At 47.5% G+C, this 27244-nt stretch overlaps 1 protein-coding gene across 6 annotated transcripts in view; it reads right to left on the minus strand.

The window, feature by feature from the left end:
* PLEKHA2 (pleckstrin homology domain containing A2) overlaps nucleotides 1–27244 on the minus strand; it is a 58424-nt gene that overhangs the window by 4101 nt on the left and 27079 nt on the right. For all 6 annotated transcript variants that reach the window (XM_084760330.1, XM_084760331.1, XM_084760333.1 and 3 more), the window contains 9 exons: nucleotides 26809–26865; nucleotides 19970–20018; nucleotides 17914–18011; nucleotides 15483–15623; nucleotides 14796–14942; nucleotides 13846–13914; nucleotides 13459–13529; nucleotides 8732–8795; nucleotides 260–337 (listed from right to left, as the gene is read on the minus strand). In XM_084760330.1, the coding sequence (XP_084616456.1) occupies nucleotides 260–337; nucleotides 8732–8795; nucleotides 13459–13529; nucleotides 13846–13914; nucleotides 14796–14942; nucleotides 15483–15623; nucleotides 17914–18011; nucleotides 19970–20018; nucleotides 26809–26865 (774 nt within the window). The remainder of the gene's footprint in view (nucleotides 1–259; nucleotides 338–8731; nucleotides 8796–13458; nucleotides 13530–13845; nucleotides 13915–14795; nucleotides 14943–15482; nucleotides 15624–17913; nucleotides 18012–19969; nucleotides 20019–26808; nucleotides 26866–27244) is intronic.

Raw genomic sequence — 27244 nt, forward strand, 5'->3', positions numbered from 1 at the left:
ACGTTTGCAGATCTGCTTGACCCTGGACTTGCAGGACACATCAGAAATTTCATGTCTCTGTCCAGGCCAACTTCATGTCAAGCCAAAAAGAGTTGGGGAAATGTACCGAAGCTAGCAGAAAGAGAAAAACAAGTGAGCCAGCCTACGGCTCAGCTGCATTCGAGGCCGGGCTGCCTGCCTACATAACCAAATAAAACATGGCCATTCAAAGATAATTTATCTTTAAGCTGACACTGTGCACAGGAAGGAAGTGACATACTCTAGGGTGGCACTTGAGGGCCTGGACAGCTGCTCCAATCTCCTGGATCCAGCTGTGCATGTCTTCAGGGCTGTCCGCCTGCAAAACATCCACAACACTTTACACACATTTTTGGCATGTGACTTCGGCTTCCACGTCCCGGGCTTAAGTTCACAAAACCACATCAGAGTTCAGAAGGATCTTGGAAACAGTGTAGTCCAGTGGCTTGCAGACTTCTGAGGACATCTTCTCCCTGCAAGCTCTCTCCTGACTCCCAGTAACTTAAACCGTTCAACATTAAGCTGCCCTGAAGAGGGAGAGAAGTGTGGGGTAGGGGGCAGCCCAATTTCCCATCTTCTGACTAACCCATCACTGAACCTGGAAAACACCAGAGCCACTCCAGACTCCTAGTTGTTACACCAAAGGAAAATGAAGCCCAGAATGCCACAGCCCCAGGTTTGAGGCTGGTCTTTTTTGTCCCCCACCCCCACCCCATAATTATCTGAACAGGAGACCCCTGCTTTAAATTCACCTAAAGCAAACTCCCTCTGCAGACCCTCCAAGGTGTGTGTGGCCATGTACACAGCACCTTTCTCAAAACACAAGCTCCTTGGGTCTGAAAATAAACCCTAGCCTTGGAGTGAGAATTTGACTGAGGAACACCATAGCAGAACTGAGTGAAGCATTTCTCCTGGAAATAACTTCTTAACGCCAGAAGGGGGCAGCAGTCTCTCCACGGAGGGAGGAGACAGAGGTGGCCTGGCTCCTGCAGGCAGAGCCCTGCCTCCCAGAGGTTGGAAGGAAGAGTGCAAGTGAACCCAGAGAGTTACAAAGGAAAGCAAGACTAAGCTGCTCTGTCCTAGCACCTTCTCCTAACTGTCCACCCAGAAACGGATCTTGATGTGCTGTGCAGGCAACTGTGCGACAAGCACCCAGCCCCTAAGGGCTCCATCTCCTCCCCTTGATTTTCCACACCCCCAAAAATCACTCCTCTTTGAATCCTACCAGGATAAAACAGGACCCCTTTTGGCTTTCATTGGGGTTTTGTTTCCATTGTGTTCACTCAAGGTTGCATTACTGTACCTTCCTATCACCCCGAAAACAAAGCCCCTCGGTTATCTGTGTGTGGCACATATCAACAAAGGCACAGGGTCAAAAAGAAGGACGAGGGCCCACGGAGCACACCTCTCACGCCTGCTGTCTTAGTTATGCTTGCTCGCCTTTGATTCTTTCTGGTTATTTGGCAATCTAGTAGCTTTCCAAGACAAAGAAGACAGATAGATCCCTGGTCCAGAGGGTAGCCAGGATTAGGTATCCAAACTTTTCCTGAGATCAGGATCAGAGACAGCATGTTCTCTAGATAGGCCCAAAGGAGAACTAAATAAGCTGTGAGGTTCTGCTGTTTGCATGTGCCAGGCAAGTGGCAGAACTACCTCTAGAACCAGTAGTGAGCCAAAAAATTTTAAAGAATCCAACAGGGTAACATATTTAGTGGAGAAATGCAGCCAGTCCCCGGGGCCCTCCATATTTTAGCACTGATTGCTATTTACTATTCTATGGTGAGAGAGAAGCAAATAACCCTGAAATTCTACCAGCATGGTCCAGCATGGTGACACACGCCTTTAATCTCTCAGCACTCAGGAGGCAACGGCAGGTGGATTCCAGACTAGCCTCATCTATACAGGGATTTCTAGGCTAACCAGGGCTACAGTGGTAAGACTGTCTCCAAACACAACACATTTCACTGCTATGGATTTATTCAATGCCCTCATCCTGAGACACTTTTCTCCAAATGACATATAAAAAGAATCACAGGCTTGGCCGGACTCAGTGACAGAGGACTTGCCTAGCATCTGCAGCACTCTGGGTTCTAGAGCCAGAAGCGCGTCAAAATTTAAAAAGAATCAAACAGGATAACATTATTTGGTGGTTATTTTGATTTTACCCAAAAAAGCAAATATTGTAATTGATACCATATGAAGTAAAAGTATATTTTATAAAGTAACTTCAGTAGTTTTTTGTTTGGTTGGTTGGTTTTTTGGTTTTTTTGAGACAGGGTTTCTCTATGTAGCCTTGCTTGTCCTGGACTCACTTTGTAGAGCAGGCTGGCCTCGAACTCAGAGATCCACCTGCCTCTGCCTCCCGAGTACTGGGATGAAAGGTATGCACCACCACACCCAACATAACTTCAGTAGTTTTAACCATTGTTTTACGTTTTCATCTCAAAGTACTTTTTATGGGGGGGGGGGCAGGTGTGCTAGAGAGAGCTCAGTGGGCAAGAAAGAGTGCTGCCATGCAAGCAAGAGGACCTGAGTTTGATTCTTCAGCATCTGTATACAACCTGAGCATCTACGTATACCTCTCAGTGCCCACATGGTGGCTCACGTCTGTCTGTCACTCCAGTTACCTTTACCCAACACCCTCATCTACTCTCCATGGGCACCAGGCATGCACATGGTACACAGGCATACATGCAGGCAACATGCCCATATATACCAATAAAATTATCTTAAGAGAAAGGCATCAACATCCAATAGAAAAAGAAAAGACATTGACATCCTCCTTTGTGGCCTCTGCATACACAGCACAGGCACATGCTCCGCGTACACATGAACACATACAACACACATATACAGCCATTTTTAAATATTCTTCAAATAGGAAAGCAAGCATTGCAGTTGATTCCATACAAGAAAGAAATATTTCAGAGCTAAGGTCCACCCAGCCTAAGCGGCTTGGGAAACCAAGAAGTGCCCACCCCTGAGCGACTAGAAGGGGAAATGCCACACGCGCCTTCCTCGCTTCCTGCCTTGCTCTTATGTGCATTCTGCTCTCTGTCCTTGATGGCAGTTTATAAGAAGAGAGGGACGAAGTTTTGAAATGAATCCATTCAACCTGTGGCTTTACTGCAGTCCAGTGAGCGTCTTTCTGAGCGTCAGTTATGAGTCCGGCGACACACACACACACACACACACACACACACACACACACACACCACATGCAGTGAGTCATGGCGGACATCAACGAAAGACATCCAGTCTCCAGAAGCCCCTTCTTCCTTTGATTCCCAACGTCTTCCCTTCCCAGTGAGCCAATTCCATCTTTAGGTACAGCCCCACCATGGATGGTTGTATAAATTGTGCATTACCTAGTTCCAGGGCCTTGGTTCTGAACCTTCCTGTTGCTGCAAGCCTTTAATGCACTTCTTCATATTGTGGTGAACCCCAACCAAAAAAAATCATTTTCCTTGTTACTTCATAACTGTAATGTTGCTATTGCTATGAATTGTAATATAAATATCTGATATTTCCAATGGTCTTAGGTGAGCCCTGGGAAAGGGTCACTTGACGACCAAAGGGATCACAGCCCACAAGTTGAGAACCCCTGCTCTAGGTGGTACCCTTCACCTTAGAGTCTCAGTTATGAAGTAACTATCCAAGAGTTCTGGCTCAGCTCACTGCAACTCCCGTGTCCCTGTTCTCTACACTGTTGTCCTGGCCCAGCAACCCAGTCCTGACAAATGATCTGAAGTAATTTCATCAGAGTTCTCACATCTAGCCACAAGCCCTCCTGTTGATAAACTGCCAATATCCCAGGCCTAACATGTATCTGCTCTGTATCCCAAGGGTCAAAGGTTGAATTCTGTTTGGGGAGTGCTGGAGGTTGACACCAGGACTTTCCACATTCCAGGCAAGTGCTAAGCCAACGAGCTATATCCTAGCTCTGAAATCTCATCTTGAACCCTTGCCCAGAACTTAGATATGTCTACTTGCCTACACGGCCACTTCAGCACCATTTCTACCCTCTTGATGCCTGATTACTACCTGTCTGGTCACCATGATCCATTGTCCAACATACCCAGTCTCCATAAGTTGGTCAAAGGCAGATTTTTCTGGTTGTGGCTATATCCAGTACACTGTTTCCTTTACACTGTATCCTTACCACAGCAGCTTTTTTGTTTTTTTGTTTTTTGTTTGTTTGTTTGTTTGTTTGTTTTTGCTTTTTCCAGACATGGTTTTTCTGTGTAGCCTTGGCTGTCCTGGACTCCCTTTGTAGACCAGGGCTGGCCTCAAACTCAGTGATTCACTTGACTCTGCCTCCCTGAGTCCTGGGATTACAGGCGTGCACCACCATGCCAAGCTTTACATAGCAGTTTTTAACCTATGGGTCACCACCACTTTGGGGGGATCACATATCAGATATCCTACATATCAGATACTGACATTGCGATTCATAACATTAGCAAAATTACAGTTATGAAGCAGCAACAAAATAGCTTTATGGTTGGGGGTCACCACAACATGAGAAACTGTATTAAAGGGTTGTAGCATTAGGTTCTGGTTTAGGTTCTGGGCCTGGCCATTCTGAACACAAGCAAGTCTTACTTGAGTAAGTTCCTCTCAATTGGTTCCATAACTACTGGGCTCATGGTCCTGAATGGATCATCTACCTTTGAAGTTTCTATCTCCTCATGAACAGACGGGAGATGAGGCACCAATTACGGGGAATTAAGTAATATACCGCCAGCTAGCTACTGGTCACCAGTGCCCCTGAACAACAACAGCTGCTTTTCCTGCGTTGTGAAGAGTGCTACACTGTCAGAGACCACAAAGTGCAGGTGGAACCTAAGCCAAAGCATCTAATACCCACGTCATCTACTCCAGCCACGCCCCTTCTCTGCCCACAGAGCTCTTTTCTCTGCCCCACCCTGCTTTCTGACTTCACACTCCTAATTCCTAAGGATGAACAGAAGGCTCATGTAGACCTACTACACATGACCAAGGGAGCAGGTCAGAAAGTCACTTGAGCACAGTGGATCAAACCTCTGGCCTTGCAGAACAAACTGTGTGTGGAACAGAGTTCTACCACCTTCCCCATGTGATGTGGTTATTTTTCTTTATTTTTTAAAAGTTATTTATTTATTATGTATTCAGTGCTCTGACTTCATGTACACCTGCACACCAGAAGAGGGCACCAGATCACATTATAGATGGTTGTGAGCCACCATGTGGTTGCTGGGAATTGAACTCAGTGCCTCTGGAAGAGCAGCCAGTGCCCTTAACCTCTGAGCCATCTCTACAGCCTGTGGTTATTTTCTTAAAAAAAAAAAAAAAAAGACTGACATAGAAACTGTGAATGTAACTTGTTTAGATGCAGGTGTTTTGCAGACTTCATATAAAAATGAGTCAGTGGTGTTGAGGAAACGTTTCTTTTTGCTAACAATCAATATTGAGCTCTTTAAGCAAAACAGAGTTCTAGAAAAACTCACCCCTGTTCATGAGCTCAACATCCTTCCATACTCAAAGACTTTGCTGATGATATGAATAAATGTGACTTTAGAAATGTTACATAAGCCAGGTGTGTTGGTGCATGCCTTTAATCCCAGCACCCGGGATGCAGAGGCAGGTGGATCTCTGTGAGTTCAAGGCCAGCCTGGTCTACAAAGTGATTCCAGGATAGCCAAGGCTACACAGAGAAACCCTGTCTTGGAAAAAACAAAGTTAGATAATAACATATTCCAACATCTCATGGATCTGCACAGCTTGGTGAAGTGGTATTTTCCAAACGATGAGTATAAGGTATAGTTAAAGGCATCTACTCAAATGGTAGTCAGTGGATCTTAGCCACGAATATGTATTGATAAGGCTCCAGATTCCACACTGCACCTAAATATGAAGAAATCATTATTCTTCAAGTTCTGGTAAGGAACAAAAAAGAAATAATTGAAATTATCTGAAAGGACATAATAAAATAATCCTTTCGAGCTGGGTGCAGTGGTGTGCACCTTTAATCCCAGCACTTGGAAGGTAGAGGCAGGCAGATCTCTGTGAGTTCAAGGCCAGTCTGGTCTACTGATCAAGTTCCAGGACAGCCAGGGCTGTTACACAGAGAAACCCTGTCTCAGAGAAAAAAGGAAAAAAAAAAAAAGGCCATCAAAAATCATTTTGTCCAAATACTTCTTTGGATAAGGCCAGATTTTCAAATTCCTCAAAGGAACGCAAGGACACAGACAGCATGCTGAAGCCAGAATGAAATTTCTGTTGTCGTCTGTGAGCCAGCCATTAAAGAGATTCACAGAAACAGAAAACAATACGATTCTTGCTATTTTTAGAAGAACAGTTACTTTCATAAGACGGTTTGTTAATTGGTCATAAGTGTATAGTTGTAGCTTCTAAGAGAATCAACAAATGCGTTCGCTGGCTTTTCACCCATCCTGCTCCAACGCGCCGTTCTCTTTGATCCGTGTGCTGCACATGGATTCGACCTTCACCCATTTAATGCACTCACTGTCCTTCATTCTTGGGAATTTAAGGAGCAGAAGGGAAGGAGTAGAGAAATGGTCAGGACTCCGGGAAATGCCGGTCCCGTTAGATGATGCAAGGTCTTCTGAACATTTTCGATTGAGCCTCCTGCCTCCCACATCACTACCCTCTGAGCATCAGTCACCCGGACAAGCATTATGTAGTCATTAACATGCCAAACACCATCTAGGCAAAGCTCGGCACAAGGCGTACCTTGGACGTTCCACAGATGCAGTGCTAACCCCTGTGTCATGGTTTGAATGAGAAATGTCCCCCATAGGCGCATGTGTTTGAACATTTGATCCCTGGGATCAAGCAGCCTTCAAGGCTGTTAGAAGGGCCAGGCTTGAGTTTTTCATCTCCACTTTACACATAGGGAAAAACGAGGCTCTGAATAATAAATAAGCTGTTATTAGTGCTTTTTTTTTTTTTGCTTTATATTGTTTCTTATTGCTCTCGTCTTACCTGGACTCCACCCATATCTGTGCAGCCTCCCTTGTAGCTCTATTCTTCTTCCCCGGGCTTTTGTCATGGGCTGTCCTCTTGCTTGGCCCCTCACCCCATGAGTCCTTTGGTCACCCCTTTCTGCTTCTTTTCTCCCCTTGGGACCACAACAGACAGTTCCCACTCTAATGGTGGCTCCAGTGGTTTTGTTTTTTCTTTCTTTTAAATTATTATTATTATTATTATTATTATTATTATTATTATTATTATTATTATTATTTAGGCAGTGCTCCGCCTGCATGTACACCTGCCGAAGAGGGCATTAGATCTCATTATAGATGGTTGTGAGCCACCATGTGCTTGCCCGGAACTGAACTCAGGACCTGTGGAAGAGCAGTCAGTGCTCTTAACCACAGAGCCATCTCTCCAGTCCCCTGGTTTTGCTTTGTCAATTCCCTCATCGGGTAGCTTGTTTTACTCCGGGTGCATATGGATTCTTCCCCTCCCGCCACTCATGAGGGGATTTTCTGGTCTCCTTGGAGTTAGTTCACCTTGTGTGTGCTGAGGGCTAGTCTTTGTGAAGATCTAGGCCATTTCTCCACCATTGCAGTATTACACAGGGTAACTACACCACCCAGCAGACCTCACTGTACCCCATGTGCCAAATGTGTGGTTTCAGCTGCCTGATTACTTAGCCTCAAGATTAGCTCTGTTTAACTCCGTGACCCCAACCTCAGACCATGCCTAGACCCCTTGACCATACTCCACAAATACCGACTTCAAGAGCCAGACGCTTGCATTCAAGTACAGGTTAGGCCTTGCATCTAAATGACAGGGGCACTGGAGGAAACTAGATTTAAAAGCAAGATGGTGCTCTCCATGTTCCAGTCCGCTCTGCAGCCTCCCCTCTGCCATCTCCTCCTGGACAGTGTGCGCATCCTGGTGAGTACAGCCCAAGCCCACCGACACGGCTGCTGGTGTAAAGCGAAAAGCAACAAAGACACAAGACCTACTTCTCAAAAATAAAAATGGGAGAGAGGCCTCATGCTCTTGTGGGAGGGATTTGGTGGGGGAAAAGAGAAGGCAGTGCGATGCCTCCAAAACTCTGCTTGGAAAGACGGTGCATTTTAATGCTCAGAATCCCACATCAGCCTCGCTCAGCATAATCATTCTGTGTGCTCCTGGGCAGCCCAGGCTGAGGACTTGGCCCTGGATTTCTTCTCCCTGCTTGGAAATCCGCCTAGCTAGCTGCTGTGACTTCATAGGGATTGGGAGCGCTCCAGATCTGGGGGCTGGGGAGCTCCTGGTAAGTGAACTGACAGAGCCCCAAAACAATGGCTTTCTCTGTGCAGCTGCCTGTGCACCTGTGCCCGCACAGGGCCCTCTGTGCTTCTGTCTTTCTGCACACAGTAATGTCCATACATAGGCAGGACTTATAAATACCCTCCAGAGCAGAAGCGAAACCGCCAAGCAGTTCTCCTTTTTTTCTGCTTAGCTGGAGTCCTGCAGCCGACTGCAGCTGCTACAGAGGCACGGTTGATTGACCCTGCTGGTAGGCATTCTTGAGTAGGGAAACTTCTGGCTAGCATTCCCCCTTAGAAGGGAAGGGGACACTGACTGACTAAGGGACTAAATTGGCCACTGAGAGAGAAGCAAAAGAGAAGAGAAAGCAACGGATGGGGTAAGGGTGGGGGGCATCCACCCATGGTCACAGAGATGGAACCCTGGTCTTGAGGTGAGCATTTACCTGTACGTAGAATGTCCTGGAGGCAGTTATGATCTCAAACAGGTTGTCCCTCATTAAGAGATCACTAGGCAGGGAGAGAAAGAGAGAGAGACAGGATTATACTAGGCATTGTGGGTGCTTCCCCTCCCCCATTATTTCCTACGGTTTTCCCAATCACCTACTAATGCAACTCAAGACATTCTCCACCCTGTAGATAAGGAAGTGGGAGACTGTAAATGCTGTGTCTGTCCACAGACATGAACCCGTTGAGTCCAGACATGCCTCCTCTAAGGGAGCTAACGCCATTTCTATATCACGCCTCCCCACAGGCAGCAGCCCCACCCACAGCTCTGAGTTCCTGCTCTTGGCCTCACCCCACCCCCACCCCGCGCTGGCCCAGGGGACAAGGAGCTAAGAGAAGAAACAGAAATTGAGAGTAGCCAATTTTAAGATTTGCATCCCGGGAAACCGCTCAACATCCTTAGCCTTCGGAGAAACACAAATTCAAATTATTTTTGAGGTTTCATCTCACCCCAGTCAGAATGACACACAGCAAAAAGGATAACAAGTGCTAGCAAAGATGGGGAGGGGGGGGGGGACGGGAGAGGAGCCCTCACTCCCTAATGGGAGGGGTGCAAACTGGAGCAGTCACTATGGAAATCAGTCTGAAGTTTCCTCAAGAAAAAACAAATAAAACTACCATATGAGCCGGGCGTAGTGGCGCACACCTTTAATCCCAGCACTCGGGAGGCAGAGGCAGGTGGATCTCTGTGAGTTCGAGGCCAGCCTGGTCTACAAAGCGAGTCCAGGACAGCCAAGGCTACACAGAGAAACCCTGTCTCAAAAAACCAAAAAAAAAAAAAAAAAAAAGAAAAAAAGAAAAAAGAAAAAGAAAAAAAACCCTACCATATGGCCCAAGTATACTACTCCTGACATATTCCTCAAGGAGTCTGCATCCTACCATGGAGACGCCTATGCATCCCTGGCCGATTACTGCTCTTCTCACAATTGCAAGGACATCCACCTTGACGTCCATCAGCAGACGAATGATGTACAGACACAACAGGGATTTGTTTAGTGTAAAGAAAAATAAAGGGGCTGGATAGATAACTCGGCATTTAAGAGTACTTCCTGCTCTCCCAGAGGACCTGAATTCAGTTCCCAGCACCCATATAAGGGGGTCCACAACCTCCTGTAACTCCAGTCCCAGGGGCTCTGACATGCTCCTCTGGCCTCCGAAGGTAGGTGCCTGCACATATGCAGAACACATTCACACAGATAGTCTGCATATACATAAATAATAAAAAACGCCAGACGGTGGTGGCGCACGCCTTTAATCCCAGCACTCGGAAGGCAGAGGCAGGCAGATCACTGAGTTCAAAGCCAGCCTGGTCTACAGAATGAGTTTCAAGACAGCCAAGGCTACACAGAGAAGCCCTGTCTCCAAAAACAAAAAATAAATAAGTAACTGCAATAATAAATAGAAATAATTTTAAAAAGAAAAAAAATCATGAAATTCACAGAAAGAATAGACAGAACTGGAAAGTACTGTATTAAGCAAAGTAACTGAGTCTGTTTTCTCTCACACGTGGACTCCAGGCTTCAGTTTTTCCACACATGTCAATAGATAGGTGAGAGTAAGTGACAGGTCATGAAAGTAGAAAGGACCACGAGGGCTGTCGAGCTGATAAAGTGGACAAAGGAACGTGGTAACTACCACCAAGTCTGACACGGCAGAAGGAGGGAACCACTGCCCACAAGTTGTCCTCCGGCCTCACACGCGCACATGTGTGCATGCATCCACACATACAAATAATAAGTCAATAAGCAAATAATGTGCAGACAGCATTAAGAAAAGGGCACCAGAGAGGCTGTAAGAGGGGGTGCTGAGCGGGAATGGCTGTGGGTGAAGGGACCAGCACGGGGAAGGGAGGAAAGAAGGGCAGGGGGTGAGGAGCAACAAAACCCAAGTACGTTTGAAAACGGCATAATGAAGCCTATTCCTTTGTATGCTTGGGTAAAATAAATTTAAAAACTAGTTTCCTTCATTGGGGAAAAAAAAATCTGATCTGTTCCTGGGGCTAGGGTGTAGCTCAACATCAAACAAACAAACAAACAAAAAATACTAAGCTTCGTAGGGAGGGGGAAGATCACAGAGAGACCAGGAATTCGATGGCGGTCCATCGTGGAAAGGGAATGTGGGAGGGACTGAGGGGGAAGGGGAAGGGAGAAGTGCTGTAACCAAGTTATAGTCTCGAAAAGAAGAACAAGCTTCAAACTGGGTGTGGGTTTGGGAAGAGAAATCCTGACTCCTGCAAAGCAGAAGGCAAGAAGTGGTGCTGACGCAAACTGGAATTGGCTGAAGTCGTTTTCTATCTTCAAGGCCTGCTGTGTGCATCCAGTCGCTACGGGGACCATATGAGGAGTAAAGACCTAATTGCTACCAGGAAAAGCATCTGAGGAGGTAAGACCAGATGCAGGTAAGACGACATTCCGTGCTAACAGAGAGAGAGAGCCTTGGGCCAGGAAGGGCTGGTCCCAGGCAGAAATGTCTTCTAAAATGACAACACAGAAGTGACATGGCCAGTGATGTGCCCTCCAGGTGGAAGAAGAATGCATTTAAGACTAGATAGGGTACACAGACCTGACCCAAACACCATTGAGAGAAAATGTCTTTGGGACATGTACTATAAATGTCAGTCCTTGAGTGTGGAATGAAAACAAAAAGATGCTTATTGAGCTGGTCCATAAAGCCATCCAAGGCAGCTCCAACAACACAGACCACTTGAAATACATCCTGCCAACTATTATCCCTACTCCCTGAGCTTCTAAGTAGGGACAGCTCTGGTCCGGCTTGTGCTGAATAGTCTTCTGTCAACTTGACACAAGCTAAAGTCATCTGACAGGAGGGCACCTCAATTGAGAAAATGCCTCCTTAAGACTGGACTGTAGGCAAGCCTGTAAGGCATTTTATTAATTAGTGATTGATGCGGGAGAGCCCAACCCATTGTGGTGCTGCCACCCAGGGGCAGGTGGTGCTAGGTTGTGTAAGAAAATAGCCTGAGCAAGCCAAGATAAATAACCCAGTGAGCAGAACTGCTCCATGGGCTCTGCCTGAGCTCCTACCTCCAGACTCCTGGTCTGAGTTCCTGCCCTGACTCCCTTCAGTGGTGAACAGTGACATGCAAAGTACAAGCCAGATGACCCTTTCTTCCCCAACTTGCTTTTTGGTCATGGTGTTTTTAAGCAGCAATAGAAACCCTAACATAGGGTGAAATGTTTTAACCTTTTAGATTATTCATGCAAATGCAGTTAAGCCCCCACGGTCCACTGAGCAGGTGAAATCAAGCAACCCACTGCCCAGGCTCTCAGTTCCATCCAAGTCAACAGCAACCATTACTTGCAGCTGTCCTGAATTCCCCCAAATGTCTCAGAGAGGCTACCCCACCTAACAAGAGCTGAGGCCACGAAGCCACAACCTTCCCTGTGGACTTCACCTCCCTGACTCAAGTTCAGTGTGACTCATGCAGAGGTAGAGGTAGGGCCAGTTTTCAAGATGCAGACTGAACCCTACCCTACCTCTCCAAGCTGCCCTAGTGTGTCCACGTAGCCTCGTATCTACACAGGCTCTCCAGGGTCAGGAGCAATTGGGCATCTCTCATGGCCCAGTCACGCTCTCTGGAGCCATACTTGGGGTAATCTCTATCTATAGGTACTTTCATGAATTACACATTATCCCCCCCGGGGGTGGGGGCAACCTTGTTCTATACCCTACAACTGCTATTTGAAACACTTAGTATGGCATTTTCCCCTGCTTCCCTGGGGTCACACAGTATATGTGTTTATGTAGGGCTGTGCCATGCTTTTGCAGGAGAGCAAAATGCCATCCCTTTATGACCTACAGGAAGGAGAGATGCAAATACATGGTCTGGACAGACTTCAGACTCATGGCCAAAATGATAGGCCTGGAGTCTATTAAGGGTCACTCTCACAAGCGGCTGCCTTTGGGGATGCGGATGGGACACTCTGTTGTCAAGCCCTGAATCATCCCATGCTCTCAGAAGGCATCTTTCCTAGTGGAAAGAGGAACAAATTAAACATAACTTGTTCTGCCTGCCAAGTGGTAGTAACATAGGGATGCTGTGAATCACCCACCGCCTGTTAATGGGACATCAAGAACAGAGGAGGAAAGGCCTAGGACGTTCAGACAATAGCAAGTGTGAAGCCAGTGTGAAGCCTAGGCCTCCATCTGAGCCCCACTGTCCTTGGGACCAAGGACCTGACCGTACAGCTTGAGAGACACCTACTCTCTGCTGCCACCAGAAGTTTCCACATAGGCTTGTCTTGGGAGGAAGAGTAGGGAAGAGGGCAGTTTGTCCAGTGTGTTCGCAACGGTCCATCAGTTAGGATGCACTAAGTCAGTGGTCCTCAGCCTTCCTCATGCTGCGACCCTCTAATACAGTTCCTTACATTGTGGTGACCCACCCACCTCCACCATAAGACTATTTTGATCGCTACTTTGTAACTGTTATTTTGCTACTGTTACCAACTGGAATGTAAATATCTGTGTCTCAGGCCATCCCTGTGAAAGGGCCAATAGGACCCCCCAGGGGGTCTTGACCCACAGGTTGAGAACCAGTGCTCTATAGTGAAGACTCTTCAACAGAGCCTCAGAAAGATGAACAAATGGGGATTTAAAGGGGGATGAACAGAGGCTCTGCTTAAAATGAATAAGAAGAGGCAGTTACCCAGACTTGACCAGACACTCGTGGGTCTTGAGAACATCCTTGAGCAGTATAGTGCGTAGGGGCTCTCTATCCTGGTGGGAAGAACGGAAGATGGGCGAGTGAGGCTATGCGCATGCCCAGTGTGACCCACACCAGTTCACCAACACCCCTCTCTGAGTATTAGCTAAAAACAACCCGATTTCAAAATCATCACTAGGGGGTGAAGAAAAATCTATGCAGCAGCTGCCCTGTGGCTCCACTCCCACGGCAGCTCACTGCATGGAGGCCGGCAGCAGACAGAGACAAGACAAGGGGGAGTGTCTTGGAAGTCTGCGGGAGCCTGGCTTCCACCCATGCACGCTCTCCATTTCTGAGACCTCTCAGGAGGACCACGTACCTACTACGTACCTGCTCGCACTTGAAGTAGCAGATGGTAAAGTCATCGAGGACAAAGAAGCGCCGTTTCCAACTCTTCCGCTGAAATGCAAAATAAAGAGCCAAACATCACGGATAGATCTCCACCACCAGGACTGGCACTGTCACAATAAATGCCCAGGGACCCAGCACAACGGAAGCCAGCTTCCTATCTTTACCAGGGACAAATAACAGGAATAGCGGGAAGTGTGGGGCCTGTGAAAGGCCCTGGCCTTCATCTGAACCCCATCTTCCCAGAGACCAAGCACCTAACTCTCACACCTGAGAAGCCCCTGGCTGTCACTCTCTGCTGCCACCAGAAGTTACTACTGTGCCAGCTGAGAAAATGCCTTCAATAGAAAGAGACTGTAAGCAAGCCTGCAGGACATTTTCTTAATTAGTGGTTGATGGGGGAGGGCCCAGCCCATTGTGGGTGGGGCCATCCATGAGCTGGTGGTCCGGGGTTCTCTAAGAAAGCAGGCTGAGCAAACCATGGGGAGCAAGCCAGTAAACAGCACCCCTCCATGGCCTCTGCGTCCATCGGCTGCTGCCTCTAGGTTCCTGCCCTGTTTGAGTTCTCGGCTTCCCTCAGTGACGGAACGAGATCTGGAAGTATAAGCCAAATAAACTCTTTCCTCCCCGACTTGCTTTTTGGTCCTGGTGGTTTACTGCAACAATAGAAACCCTAAGGAAACTACATTGACTACATCGGCCCATCTTCTTAGGAGTGGGGAAATGGGAGGAGGGAAATCGTCCCCATCAGTTCAAGTGCTGTGAGGCTTCTTCATATCAGGGGCTCCTTTTCGGGGAGGGGGGGCACTACTGGCTAGTTCCCAGTAGCAGTTAGCATAAAGGGGTACAACTCCTCCTCCTGTCCTCCTCTGCTACACCCATGCCCACTGGCACCCAGGAGTCATTAGAGCCCCAGAGTAGCAGGCACTCACCACGTTCCCTTGCTTCACACAGTAGCCACTCTTAATGAGGGGAGGCCCCGTGGGGGGACGGCAGCCCGATGAGGGGATGTAGCTCTGAGACCTTCGCAGGAAGGCATGAGACCCCAGCTCACCCCCCTCCTGCCCGTCCCCGCCATTCTGCAAGGAAACAGAGGCACTGTTAGTAGTAGCCCAGTCACTCCTCTGTGCAGCCCCGGCTCCTCCCAGCCTTCCCACCACCACCTTGAGCCTTGTTGATATAAACATCAGCTAAAGAAATAAGGACTGACTTAGCTCCCATCCCAGCACTGCTCCGCTGGGTGCTTTCACAAAGAAACTGGCTACAGAGACCCAGAAGAGGAGACCGACGACACAGAACAGAAGAAGGCACAAGCACCCAAGTGGAAAGAGGGACTGCAGACTTGTGTCTGGCCTCACTGCCCGCCTTGCCCCCAGGTCCTTTAAGTCTAAGAAGTGTTCATTGCTTGCGCATCTTAAGCAGAAACACACAGGCCACACATCCTGAAGATGTCATGGCCTCAACTTCTACATTGCCGCTGACCACATCCACCCTGCACTGTATTTTCCTGGGCACCCTCTTCACTAGCTCCCCACCCCCAATCCCGTTCCTATGGGCTGCTGGCCCTCCCAGCACAGTAGACATGTCTTTACTGCCCCCAGCTGCCCACACAATAGCACCTGGCTGATGGGTGTGTGCACCACCACTCCCCCAATGATCTCAGTCTTATAGGCCACTTGCGGCTTCTTCTCCAGGGTGGGAGGAGCTGCTAAGTTTTTGAGAACTTCCGTAGCCAAGGGTAGGGACCCAGCCTTGGGTACCTAGGAAGAACAGGCATATGGTCAGCAAGAAATGGAAAGTTTAGGAGGAGAGCAGAACCACAGACAGGATGTGGGAGAAAAGAAAAACTAACTTACTAAACTATGGTAAAGGTGCTCTCTTCTCCTCCCAGCTCCTTCATGGATATCTATACCCAAATATTAGGAACTCAGCCAGTAACCTCCCATACACACACATGCATAGATGCATCCATACACACATATAGACACACACACATACACAGATATACAGATACACACACATACACACAAAAACACACATACATGCATACATACACATAACACAGACACATTCATGCATAGACATACACATGCACATACATACACACACATAGATACACACACATGCAGATACACACACATATATACACACACACCTATATAGGCATACACACATATACACACATATGCATAACACACAGACAACACACACATACACATAACAAACACATACATAGATGCCTACATATACGTATATACATATATGTGCACACACACATATGCATAATATACATATACATAACAAATATACACATACAAATAACACACACATATCAAACTAATTGCATACCTAGAGGAAGAGCTAACTCTTGTTAGAAAGCAAAAAACAAAGTATTTAAGACTGAACAAAACATCCTCAGCAAATCTAGAAGTCAGAAAAATGTGCAGGATATGGTAGAATATATACATATATACATATATACATACATACATATGTCCCCTGCCACTGCCTCTCTAAATCCAGAAATCCACCGTTCTCCTCTCTGTCAGGTGGCCTGACATGTAGGCGGTCCACATCATGGCCCAATCAGTAGCAAGGAGAGATTCAGCTACGCACTGCGCCCTCTTAGCTCAGGCATGATTGTCTCAATTTTATACATAAGGTAAACACAAACCTCCAAAGTGTGTCCTCCACTCCTAGGATGCTAACTCTCACTACCTCCTCAGTCTACCCTCACTAATTTCCTGTGGGTGTCTGAGGTAGCCTGCCATACTACCTCACAGAGACAGCACACAGCAAGGTAGGTCCACCAGCCTTACCTCATCATCTCTATGTGCAGGTTTATCAAGGTTTACCAGAATAGTCAGTGGCTGGCACACTTACATGGCTAAATTTTACCCTGCTTGGGTTCAGCAATGCAGGTGCTGGGTAGATATATAGACCTCATCTCCTAACATTCATGGGAAACCTGAAGTTTCTGGAAGAACAATTTGCCCCAGAGATGAGCATTTTTTATTCAAAGTTATGAAAAGACCAGCATTTCTGACTGTTCTATACCGTGGTAGACTGGACTCCACCTGTCTTAGTGAGTTTTATTTCACCGTGGTTCTTTTTTTCCTCCAAAGCACTTTTTGCTATAGTTACTAAGTGCTCTCCATGTTAGAGGCTTGGTCCCCAGCCTGTGGCACTATTGGGAAACAGTGGAACTTTCCAGAGATGGGCAGAGTGGGGAGAGTTAGGTCACTGGGCATGTGCCCTTTATAGGGATATTGGCCCGGCTCCTTCTTGCTTTATTCTTCACTTCCCAACCACTGGGGGATGAGCAGGTTTCCCACATCACATGCCCCACCTTGATCTTGTGCCTCACCACAGGCTCAAAGCAGCAGGGATAAACCCCCATGAACTACAAGAAGAAAAAAAAAACTAATGATGTGTAATTAACCCTCCCTTCTTATAACTTGATTATTTCAGGCATGTTGTCACAGTGCTGGAAAGCTAATATATTTTTCCTCCCTTCTAACTCTTCTTTTCACTTAAAAAAAAAAAAGATTTCTAGGGAATAGGAAATAAATTCTTCATTAGCCAAGTCCAGGAAAAGAAGAGTACTTCACACAAACCATGAACAAGTTTCCAAGTTAGCAAAGCTTTTATACAGAGGACTTTTCCAGACTAAACTAAGAAGAATATCCCCCAAGCTAGGAAAAAATAGATCTAAGTTCCTTCTCATAAGCTCCGCCACCTTGTTCTCCTCATTGTCAGCAATCGTTTTTCCATCACTACAACACTGAATCAGCATCCCAATTACCCGGACCACGGCTGATAGGAGCCCTCCCAGGAAGCACAAAGGGGACACTCCATAAACTTCCCCTTGAAATCGATTCAAACTCAAACGCTCACAGTAACACCTAGTTGTCCGCCAGTGGACAAAAGGACATTAGAGAGAGCCAGGTCTGCACAGGCTCTGGTGCAAGGACCTGCTGCTGCCTTCTAGGTTCTGTGCCTTCCCCATTGAGGTCAAAAGCTGGAACACACCACAGAAAGTATACATACAGTGATCTTGCTGGCTTGGTTCAAGGCTTCTACCCAGTCCTTCAGATCTTTCTGGTCATTGGCTTGAAGAAAATATCTCTGAGACAGGGCGTTGATAACTGTAAAAGCAACACGAGAGGAGAGAGAAGGCAACTGGGTCAGAATTTATGCATCACAAGAACCCATGAAGTGGGGGCTGGAGAGATGGCTCAGCGGTCAGGAGCACTGGCTGCTGCTCTTCCAAAGGACCAAGGTTCAATTTCCCAGCACCCACATGGCAGCTCACAACTGTCTCTAACTCCAAGATCTGCCCTCTCATAGATATACATGCAGACAAAACACCAATGCACATAAAATAAAAATAAATAAATAAATTATTATTATTTTTTTTTAGAAAGAAAAGAACCCATGAAGTTAGGGCGTGTGTGGTGACAATACCCACGAAGGCCATTTAGAAGATCAAGAAACTGCCCGTGGTGTTAAATCACTTGCATATTCAGAAGAGGCAGACCACAGCAATTCACCCTTTCTCTCATCTTTAAAAGTGGGGATTTTCTCATCAGTTCACCACAGTGACATTACCAGTGGCCTCAATGTGCTATTGGCAGTCACAGAGCTACTCATCTGCCACCCGTGAGACACTCGAAGGCCAGGCTTGCCAGTGTGTTTAGCTGGGAGCCTAATGCCTGTTGGACCAGCACAATCTTGTCTTCTCTATGCCTGGGAAACTGAACAACACTTGCTTAAGATCAGGTCTGTGACTTTGGCCTCATTTTCAACCTGTTCCTCCTTCTGAGCATTTCCTTAGTCAAAAGCTTACCTCTGAATTATCATCACCATCACCACCACCACCACCACCATCATCATCAATACATCTTTAGGTGAGCTGACCACAAAATTTAAGAGTGATTTCTGAACTTGTCAGTGATATTTGGAAGAAACAGAAAAAAAGAGAGAGAGCCAGTCTGAAGTTGGGAAAAGGGGGTTAGTTTATCCCTCTAGCGTAAGTCTGAAGTCAAGAAGCCATTGCAGAGAAGACAACGAATTCACTGCCTCATCCATAGACCCAACACTTATTGAGTTCCTGTTACAGACCAGCAACCATTTTATGTGTTGAGAATGCGATGTGAAAATGTGACGAAGCAGGAAGTGGCTCTGTCTCCCTGGAGCCCATGTTCAGAGCCTCCCTGGAGACAGAAATGCCTCAGCATTGGCTCCTAGTGAGGGCTAACAATTCGTTGGACCACTGATAGAGGGGCTTGAGACAATGATGGGATGGCTGTGCTTACCACGCCACCAACCCCACCCCCCAACTGCCATTCATTTGGCAACCTTGAGACCCTCAATATTCCTTCCTTTGTTATTATCCTTTTTTCTTTTTTAAAGATTTATTTATTATTTATACAGTATTCTGCCCCCATGTGTGCCTGTCTACCACAAGAAGGAACCAGATCTCATTACAAATGGTTGTGAGCCACCATGTGGTTGCTGGGAAGTGAACTCAGGACCTTTGGAAGAGCAGCCGGTGCTCTTAACCTCTGAGCCATCTCTCCAGCCCTCGTTTTTCATTCTTTCCTGCTTATTCCCACCTCCCTCGGGCCTCCTCATTGCCTGAGCACATCACTGCTCAACTGTACAGTGAAGGCTCCCAGAAACTTCTACTAGATAGATGTTTTCTATCCACCTTGTGGCGTCAAGAAAACAGAACGACAGCCACAAATGATAGCTCAGCCTGTAACCCCAGCACATAGGAGTCTGCGTGCAGCAGAGGCAACATTCCAGGCCAGCTTGGGCATGGGGGGGGTGGGGGGGGGAGAAGAAAAGAGAAGGAAGGAGGAAAAGAAAGAAGGGCAGAAGGCAGACAGCCAACAGAAGCCAGCCTGGCTCAAACACTGCCGGTCTCTGTGTGCCTGGTCGCAAATTATTAATAATCTTTGCAGTGGTATCTATCACTTGGTACCCAGAGTGTCACTGCTCTCTGAGCCACTCGTGCACACGGGATACAGTTCACGTGGGATCACAGGGCTGTATTCCATGGAAAAGAAGCTGTCACAAGTCTGTGAAGAAAAGGACTTACCGAAGCAGAACGGAGTTTTGGGTTTTTGCTTTGGGGTAGCTACGCTCACCTGTATCAAATAAAGACAAAAAGAGAAGGGAACGTGTTTCTATCAGTGTGGAAAATGTTTACTTTGAAACTATTGTGTTCATAAAAAGAGCATATCAAACATATGTACATTTGAAGACCAGTAATTGAGAGTCTTGCCTAGGTCCCTTAAAAAATTGGCATTAATCAGCGCTACTCCTTAGACCAGCGCTTCTCAGTCTTCCTAATATTGGAACTTTTTATTTTTTGGTTTTCAAGACAGGTTTTCTCTGTGTAGCCTTGGCTGTTCTGGACGCGCTCTGTAGACCAGGCTGGCCATCACGCCTGGCCAATGTTGTTACCTCTTAATATGAATCCTCGTGCTATGGCGACCCCCAAACCGTTGAATTATTTTGTTTCTACCCCATAACGGTAATTTTTGCTACCATTATGAATCTTAATATCTGATATGCAGGATGGTTTTACGTGACCCCCTCTGAAAGGGTCCTTTTACTCCCAAAGGGGTCATGACCCAAGGTTGAGAACCAGTGTCTCAGGTGCTCACTACACCCCCCCCCCTTCCATGATAGAACCTCCACCATCCAAGTAACTGGTATCTTGATGCCCGTGCTGATTTTTGCCTCTGCGGGAACACTTAACAAGTCACTGGGCCTGGAAAAGACTCCCTCTGAGCCACAAGATCCAGCAAAGTCCCATTTCGTTCCAGCAGGTTTCTACTATGCTGTCAAGAACCAGCCCCTTTCCCTAAACAGTCTTCCAACAGAAGGCACTTTGGGCATGTAAACTCCAGCCAAAGCGGAAACGGACACAGCAGCCACTCCTGCATTTGGATATGCCGTCCGAAGGCCTGGCTTTCTATGCTGGCCATGGACACAGGGACTTTCCAGCAGCCCAGAAAGCGGCTGACAGAATGACTGAGCTAGCCTGGGTATATTCAAGAGCAGGGCCTGCCAAGATAGGAAGCTGGTGTACGTCACCGAGCTTTGTAATCCTAGTCCTCACATGGGCATCAGTGAATTATCTGCACAGGAACCCACAGCATTCAGCCTCATGTGCCATCACAGCCTACAAAGATTTGATGATTAACCACCAAGTGGTCCAGCCACACCAGAGAGAGCATTCCACGCATCCCACTCACTAGGATGCCTACGTGTGGCCCCCCCCCCCACAGAACCCAGCCACACATAGTCGCAATCCTGCCCTGGACACTGTACCCTTTCTTGTCTCAGTCTCCTTTCTCGCCTTCCTGGCTCTTCTTGTTCCTCTCTCAGGACTCTGGGACTCAGAATGAGAAGCAGGGATTAGAGTCTTGAGGTGAAAGTGATATTTCTTTGAGGCTCACAGTTGCTAAGATCTAACGATGGCTGGCACACTGGTCTCTAGGTTCTTGCTCTTGACCCTAAAGTCTTCCTAGAGACCCTCCCTGATTTAATTTAACCAAAATTGGCATCGCCCCAAATACTCTACCAGTATTTATAGGCGGCACCTTATGAAATACCAAAAAAGTAGAGGCTGGTTTTGGAATCAGTCTCAAATCACAGGTGTGTGATCTCCATTCCATGTTCCTATGGAGTTAGCACAAGCCCTGGACATGACAGCACAAGCAAGGGACCTGGCTACACTGCCATATAGAATCTGCTCACGAAGGAGAGACTATTGTGACAGCAAGGCAGTGTGTATCTGTAAGCCCAGCACTTGGGAGGCTGAGGCAAAAGGGTCTTGACTTCCAAGGCCATCCTAGGCTACACGGTAAGTTTCAGGCTAGCCTAGATTTACATGGGTGGACCCCATCTTAAAACAAATCACATCACACATGTACACACAATAATAATAATCATCATCTATTAATATATTAATTGATATAATTGCATTATATAATTATTTGTTATATTGTTATCAATTATAATTATAGCATGTAGCTATATTAACATGATATAATTGCTTTATATATTATTATTTTATTAATAATGGTTATTATTGTGATTATTTAAAATAGGACCTGAAAAAACTGCCTAACTTCCAACATTAAAAAAACCAAAACCACATGCATGGCATTTCCAATGTTAGTAATTAAATGCCTACATAACATTACATCAACTTCAACAACATGTATTTAAAACATTCAAGATGTTACATGACTCCTGTTTCTGATGGTACAAAGATGAAGGACTGCATGTGCTGATGACCTTCCTACTATCAGAATTCCAAGGCTGCACAGAGTATCACCAAGGGAGGGAGAGACAGATAATATGTAGGGGTGTGTGTGTGTGTGTGTGTGTGTGTGTGTGTGTGTGTGTGTGTGTGTGTTTTCAATCTACTGTACTGATGAGGGAACCCTGAAGTGAGGTGGAGACCATGTGGCCTAAGAAGGTTCTGAAAACCATGAAGGGGAGCCCACAAATCTGAGCTCAGACAGGCAACCACATTAGTCATGTCTGTGTGCCTCACAGGTAGCATTTAGAAAGCTGGTGGTGCTGGGCCTTCGCCACCTTGTTTTCCTGGGTTTTGGTTCAAAGCAGTTGCTCCTGATCTGCAGCCACTCATTTCCTGGCTGTGACCCTCAGCGTCTGGGTTCCCAGGCAGCCTCCTGTCACCTGCCTGTGCTGCGCTGGGTTCCTGCATTAACCCTGAGTGTCACAGAGCTGCTGTATCCCGGCCTTAAAAACCACCTGCCTCCCAGCTCCCCTCTCATCCAGCTGGCAATTTTGGTGGCATTGAAAAGCTTGGTCCCAGAGATCCTCTCTACCTTGTCTGAAGCATCACTCTTCCTTGGAGAGACTCATATTTATAACCAACTGGAGAGAGCTCCACTACAGGGATTACAAATGATCATGCTCTCTGCATCAATTAGTCAGCCTGGGAAACTGCAGCTCACGCATTTAGTGTGAGAACTGGAGCTTCCAAAAGCAATTGGTGGCTTTCTGCTTGTTTGTCTCTGTGTACGCACTTTATAGGCAGGAGGTCCACATACATGTGCATTTACAGTATGCCCCAGCCTCGTGGCTTAGCATGGAGGTATTGGGCAAAGTAACTCGTTGCCTAACCAAAGGGATTGGTCAAGTTCTGTCCTGACTAGCTGTGGACTAGGGTGGAGTGAGTGCCTCCACAGATTGGCTCCTCCTTCAGTAATGCCAGTGTGGAAAGGCAAACACTCTTCTCACAGACACAGGGAAGCAAGAGAGGAAATTTAATTAGTCAAACCTGTGGCTACATCCACAGAGAAGGGCTGTTGCAGAACTCTGACTTTGGCCTCTGTCTCTGACAGCCTGTCCCCAGAAGCATGACCCGCCTCCTCCCCCCTCCCCCCCTCCCCCCGCCCCCCATCCCCTGGCCATCCTCCTGCCACCTGTTGGTGACAGTGTCAGGCTGCAGCAGCCACCTTCAAAGGCAGGAAGAGAACAGAGGGCCTGCAGGAAGCAGTGTGGCCACAGGTGGGTGAGGACATCCAACAGTCTGACTCAAGGTGAGGGAACCCAGGCACAAACATCCTCACAGCACACGGTGGCCACAACTGAGTCACTGCCCAACAGTGGTTGACTGTCAGGTCCTGTGAGCATGCCAGGAACAAGAGGGGGTTGGGATGTGAAGGAAAGCGTGTCTAAGGGGCCCCCCATGAAGTGATGCAGAAGTGCCACTTGGCACCTGGACCATCTGAGGAGCTTATCAGATCAAATACCGACCTCAGAGGCATACAGGTATGGGGGGGTGGGGTGGGGTGGGGTACAAAATGTGAGGGCCAGCCACACCCTGTGTGCCATCGGCCAGAAGTGGAGCTGGGGCCTCTCTGGCACAAGGAACAAGAACCCAAGAACCGAACAAAATCTTAGAGAGCTGAAAGCCCCTGCTCTGGTGTGTGAGGAGACCCTGTCCCTCAAGGGGGCACGAAGCAATAAAGTAAGAAGCCACCAACACAATCGTCAGAGGCCTTCCATGTTACTACATCCGTGAGCATATTTATCTGGAAATTGAGTCAGTGCTCTTCACTGAGCTCTACAGAGCAATGCTTCTCAACCTTCCTCATGCCGCGACCCTTTAATATAGTTAGCTCCCCATGTTGTGGTGATCCCCAACCATAAATTTATTTTCATTGCTTTTTCTTTTTCTTTTCTTTTTTCTTTTTATTTATTTATTTATCTATTTTTTGGAGACAGGGTCTCTCTGTGTAGCCTTGGCTGTCCTGGACTCACTTTGTAGACCAGGCTGGCCTAAAACTCACAGCAATCCACCTGCCTCCGTCTCCCAAGTGCTGGGATTAAAGGTGTGCATCACCACACCCAGCTTCATTGCTTTTTCATAACTGTAATTTTGCTACTGTTATGGATCATAATGTAAACATCTGTATTTTCCAATAGTCTTAAGTGAGCCCTGTGAAAGTGTCGTTCAATCACTGCCCCCCCCCCCCACCAACATGGGATCTCAACCTACAGTTAGAGAACTGCCAGTCACGGGTATTCATGCCCCTCCTACACCCCACACAGTTAATAACCCGCATTTTAGGAGGACACGTTATCTTTCAGAAACCCTCACAAGATAGGTCTAGCCAGGGCAGGACTCAGAATGGAAAAGGAGGGCTACAGTGCAAAGGTAGTACCATAGGCCAGGTTCGGCTACTTTCTAATTTGTCCAAAGACTGGTTCTGCTGCCCGTGATGCCCTGGAAACAGAGACTTCCATCTCTGCATTGCCTTTCTGGAAGATTCCTCCCACCCCTCCACCCGAGGCCAGCCCCATCTTCCCCGTAATAGCCTTCAGGAGATGAGGGACAAAACATGCTAAGCCATCTGACACTGTGCAAATGCTTGGCCCCGGGAGTGACCTAAGGCTGACATAAAAACAAGGGCTCAGGAAGCCAGCACCACCAGGACCTGCTGGCTTTGTGTTCTGGGTCAGGTGACGTTGAGGTACTCAGCAATCGGGTGACCTAACCCAGTGGCAGTTGTAGGTTTTTCATAAGCCCGTGCAGGCTTGCCTGTTCCAGGAAGGATGGAAAGTCAGGTCGTCCCTTTCTAAATGAGGCAGCCAGAGAGGCAGCAGGTACTGAAATTCTCCACTGAGCCGCACTTAGAAATCATGATTCAGCAGAGGACTTAAATTCACTCCTTCCCTGGCCAAAAAAAAAAGTCTTCCCAAACCCTCACACAGGAGATGGTTTCAGTTTTCATTTTTAACCGCGTTCTCTGTTCCCCCTCCCTCCCAATTCTTTCTGGAGAAATGACCTAATGGGCTTACAGGAGAAGAGAAGAAAAGGCCTCTATGGAGGTGGGGGTGGGGGAGGGGGCTGTCCTGAGTTGCCCTGGCTTAGGGGCTTGGGGAGGCTGCCACATTTCTTATCAAAAGGCATGCACAAATTGCCTACAGCTGTGCTAGCAAAACTGCACTTTTAACCGCTCTTCTCCCCTCGAGGGCCACCATCTCCTCCTCTCTAATCAGCTCGGCCACTGCCCAGCAGCCTCTGCCTGCGCACTGGCATGGATCTGCCAGGTTCTGTCTGCAGCTGGCAGGCCTGGGATTAAGCCTGTCCATCCAGCCGAAGGTGGCCACTCCTCTCAAAACATCTTTTAACCTGTATCTTTCAAGCATCTTCGGTGGAAGCTTCTCCCAGATCTCCTTAGGTCTGTTACCAGGCGGAGCTGATAGCTACTTAGCTCAACTCTTAGCTCCTAGGTCCTTCAAGTCGCTAGGGTGGGAAAGGCTGGGGCCAGGGGTGGGGGTGGGGGACAGGGGGAGAGAAAGCAGCGACCCCTATGAGGACAGGAGTGAGGGACTGGACTTCTGCAGCTTTGGAGCTGGCTGGGTGCCACCTGGCTCTCCTCCTGCTTTCTGAAGAGGATCTAAATCCCCTGGCTTTTTTTTTTTTCCAATCAGGGCTGTATCATGGGTCAGCAGCAGTGGCTGCCCCGGGGAGGGGCTGCTAAAAGCAGCTGAATTCAGCAGCAGTTATTTCTGAGCATCACTGACTGGCCCTGCCCCCAGGTCTCAGAGGACAGGAGTTTCTCTTGCCCCTACATGAAGGCTGGAGGAGGGCACAGACTGCCCAGGGGGCCTGCCATGCTCCCCAGAAGGTACCCAGATGTTGAATGTGGTCCTGGCATATCTTAGGGTCTCTTCTAGGGGTGTTCCCAGCCCTCCCTTCACTAGGATTCTATCTGGAGAACTGGTAAAATTCCAGGGGCCTGAGCTATATCTGAGCGGCTGCTCATTAACTGTACACTTTGAGAGAATCCTTTACTGGATCAGGGTCATTGTCCCTGTGTCCTTTTGTCCCAGTTTAAAAAAAAAAAAGAGGTTACACCCTACATGATGCTTATTTGGGATGTGAAATGCCTCCCAAAGGCCAGTGGTAACAGCTTTTAGGAGGTGGGGCTACATGGGAGGTCCCTAAGTAATTAGGGATACCCTTAGGAGAGATTATAGGGGCCCAGTCCCTCTATAACTCACTTCCTAGTCATGATGTAAGAAGCCATACCCCCCTTCCTCTGTCTGACATAATATGCTGCCCCCAAAATCATGGCTAAGACCTCAAACACAGTGACCCAACGTAAACCTTTTCTCTTCATAGAGTATCTCGAATAGTCCTATAGATCTGGAGAGAAGACTAGCTGGCACATCCAAAGAGTAAGAGACTGTGGCCCCCTCCCTGCTGCCAACCACCACCACCACCACGAGACAGCAGACCTTCTATAGGCAATGCCTGGCAAAGAGAATCATGGTAATGAATGGGAATGCTCCCAAAGGCTCATACCTCTTCCTCTTGCTTAGACATTAAGCCTGCTTCCAGAAAATGGTTTTCCCAGCATCCCAAACCAACATTACCTTCGAGATGTAAGTCAGCTGCAAAGATCCAACAGCTCCTGCCCCAACTGCCAGGTTCTGAAAGACAAAGGTGTTTTCTTAAGATGTATGCTGTGTGAGGCGCCCCCAGCAGCAGTAAGAGATAGACTAGTGTGCCACTGCAGCCTCAGGCAAGTCACCTTGCTCACCAACAAGGCACTGGTGATAATTCTGGGGTGGCTGGGGTGTGGGGGTTGGGGGAAAGACCCCTTGCCTTCTTAGGGTGACTTAATCTAGGGCAGTGGTTTGACCCGTGCGCTCCACCATTTGACTGTGAAGTCTCTTCACTGACCCCCAGTTTCCCCCACTGCCTTTATTTAAACCAAAATGACTGAGATTTCAGGATTTTTTTTTTTCCTTTCCTTTTTTGGGCATGGGAGTTAGTAGAAGATTATTGTGGTCCATTTGCCTCAATAAG

The sequence above is a fragment of the Acomys minous genome, assembly GCF_964271855.1.
Source record: "Acomys minous genome assembly, chromosome: 15".
Lineage (NCBI taxonomy): Eukaryota > Metazoa > Chordata > Mammalia > Rodentia > Muridae > Acomys > Acomys minous.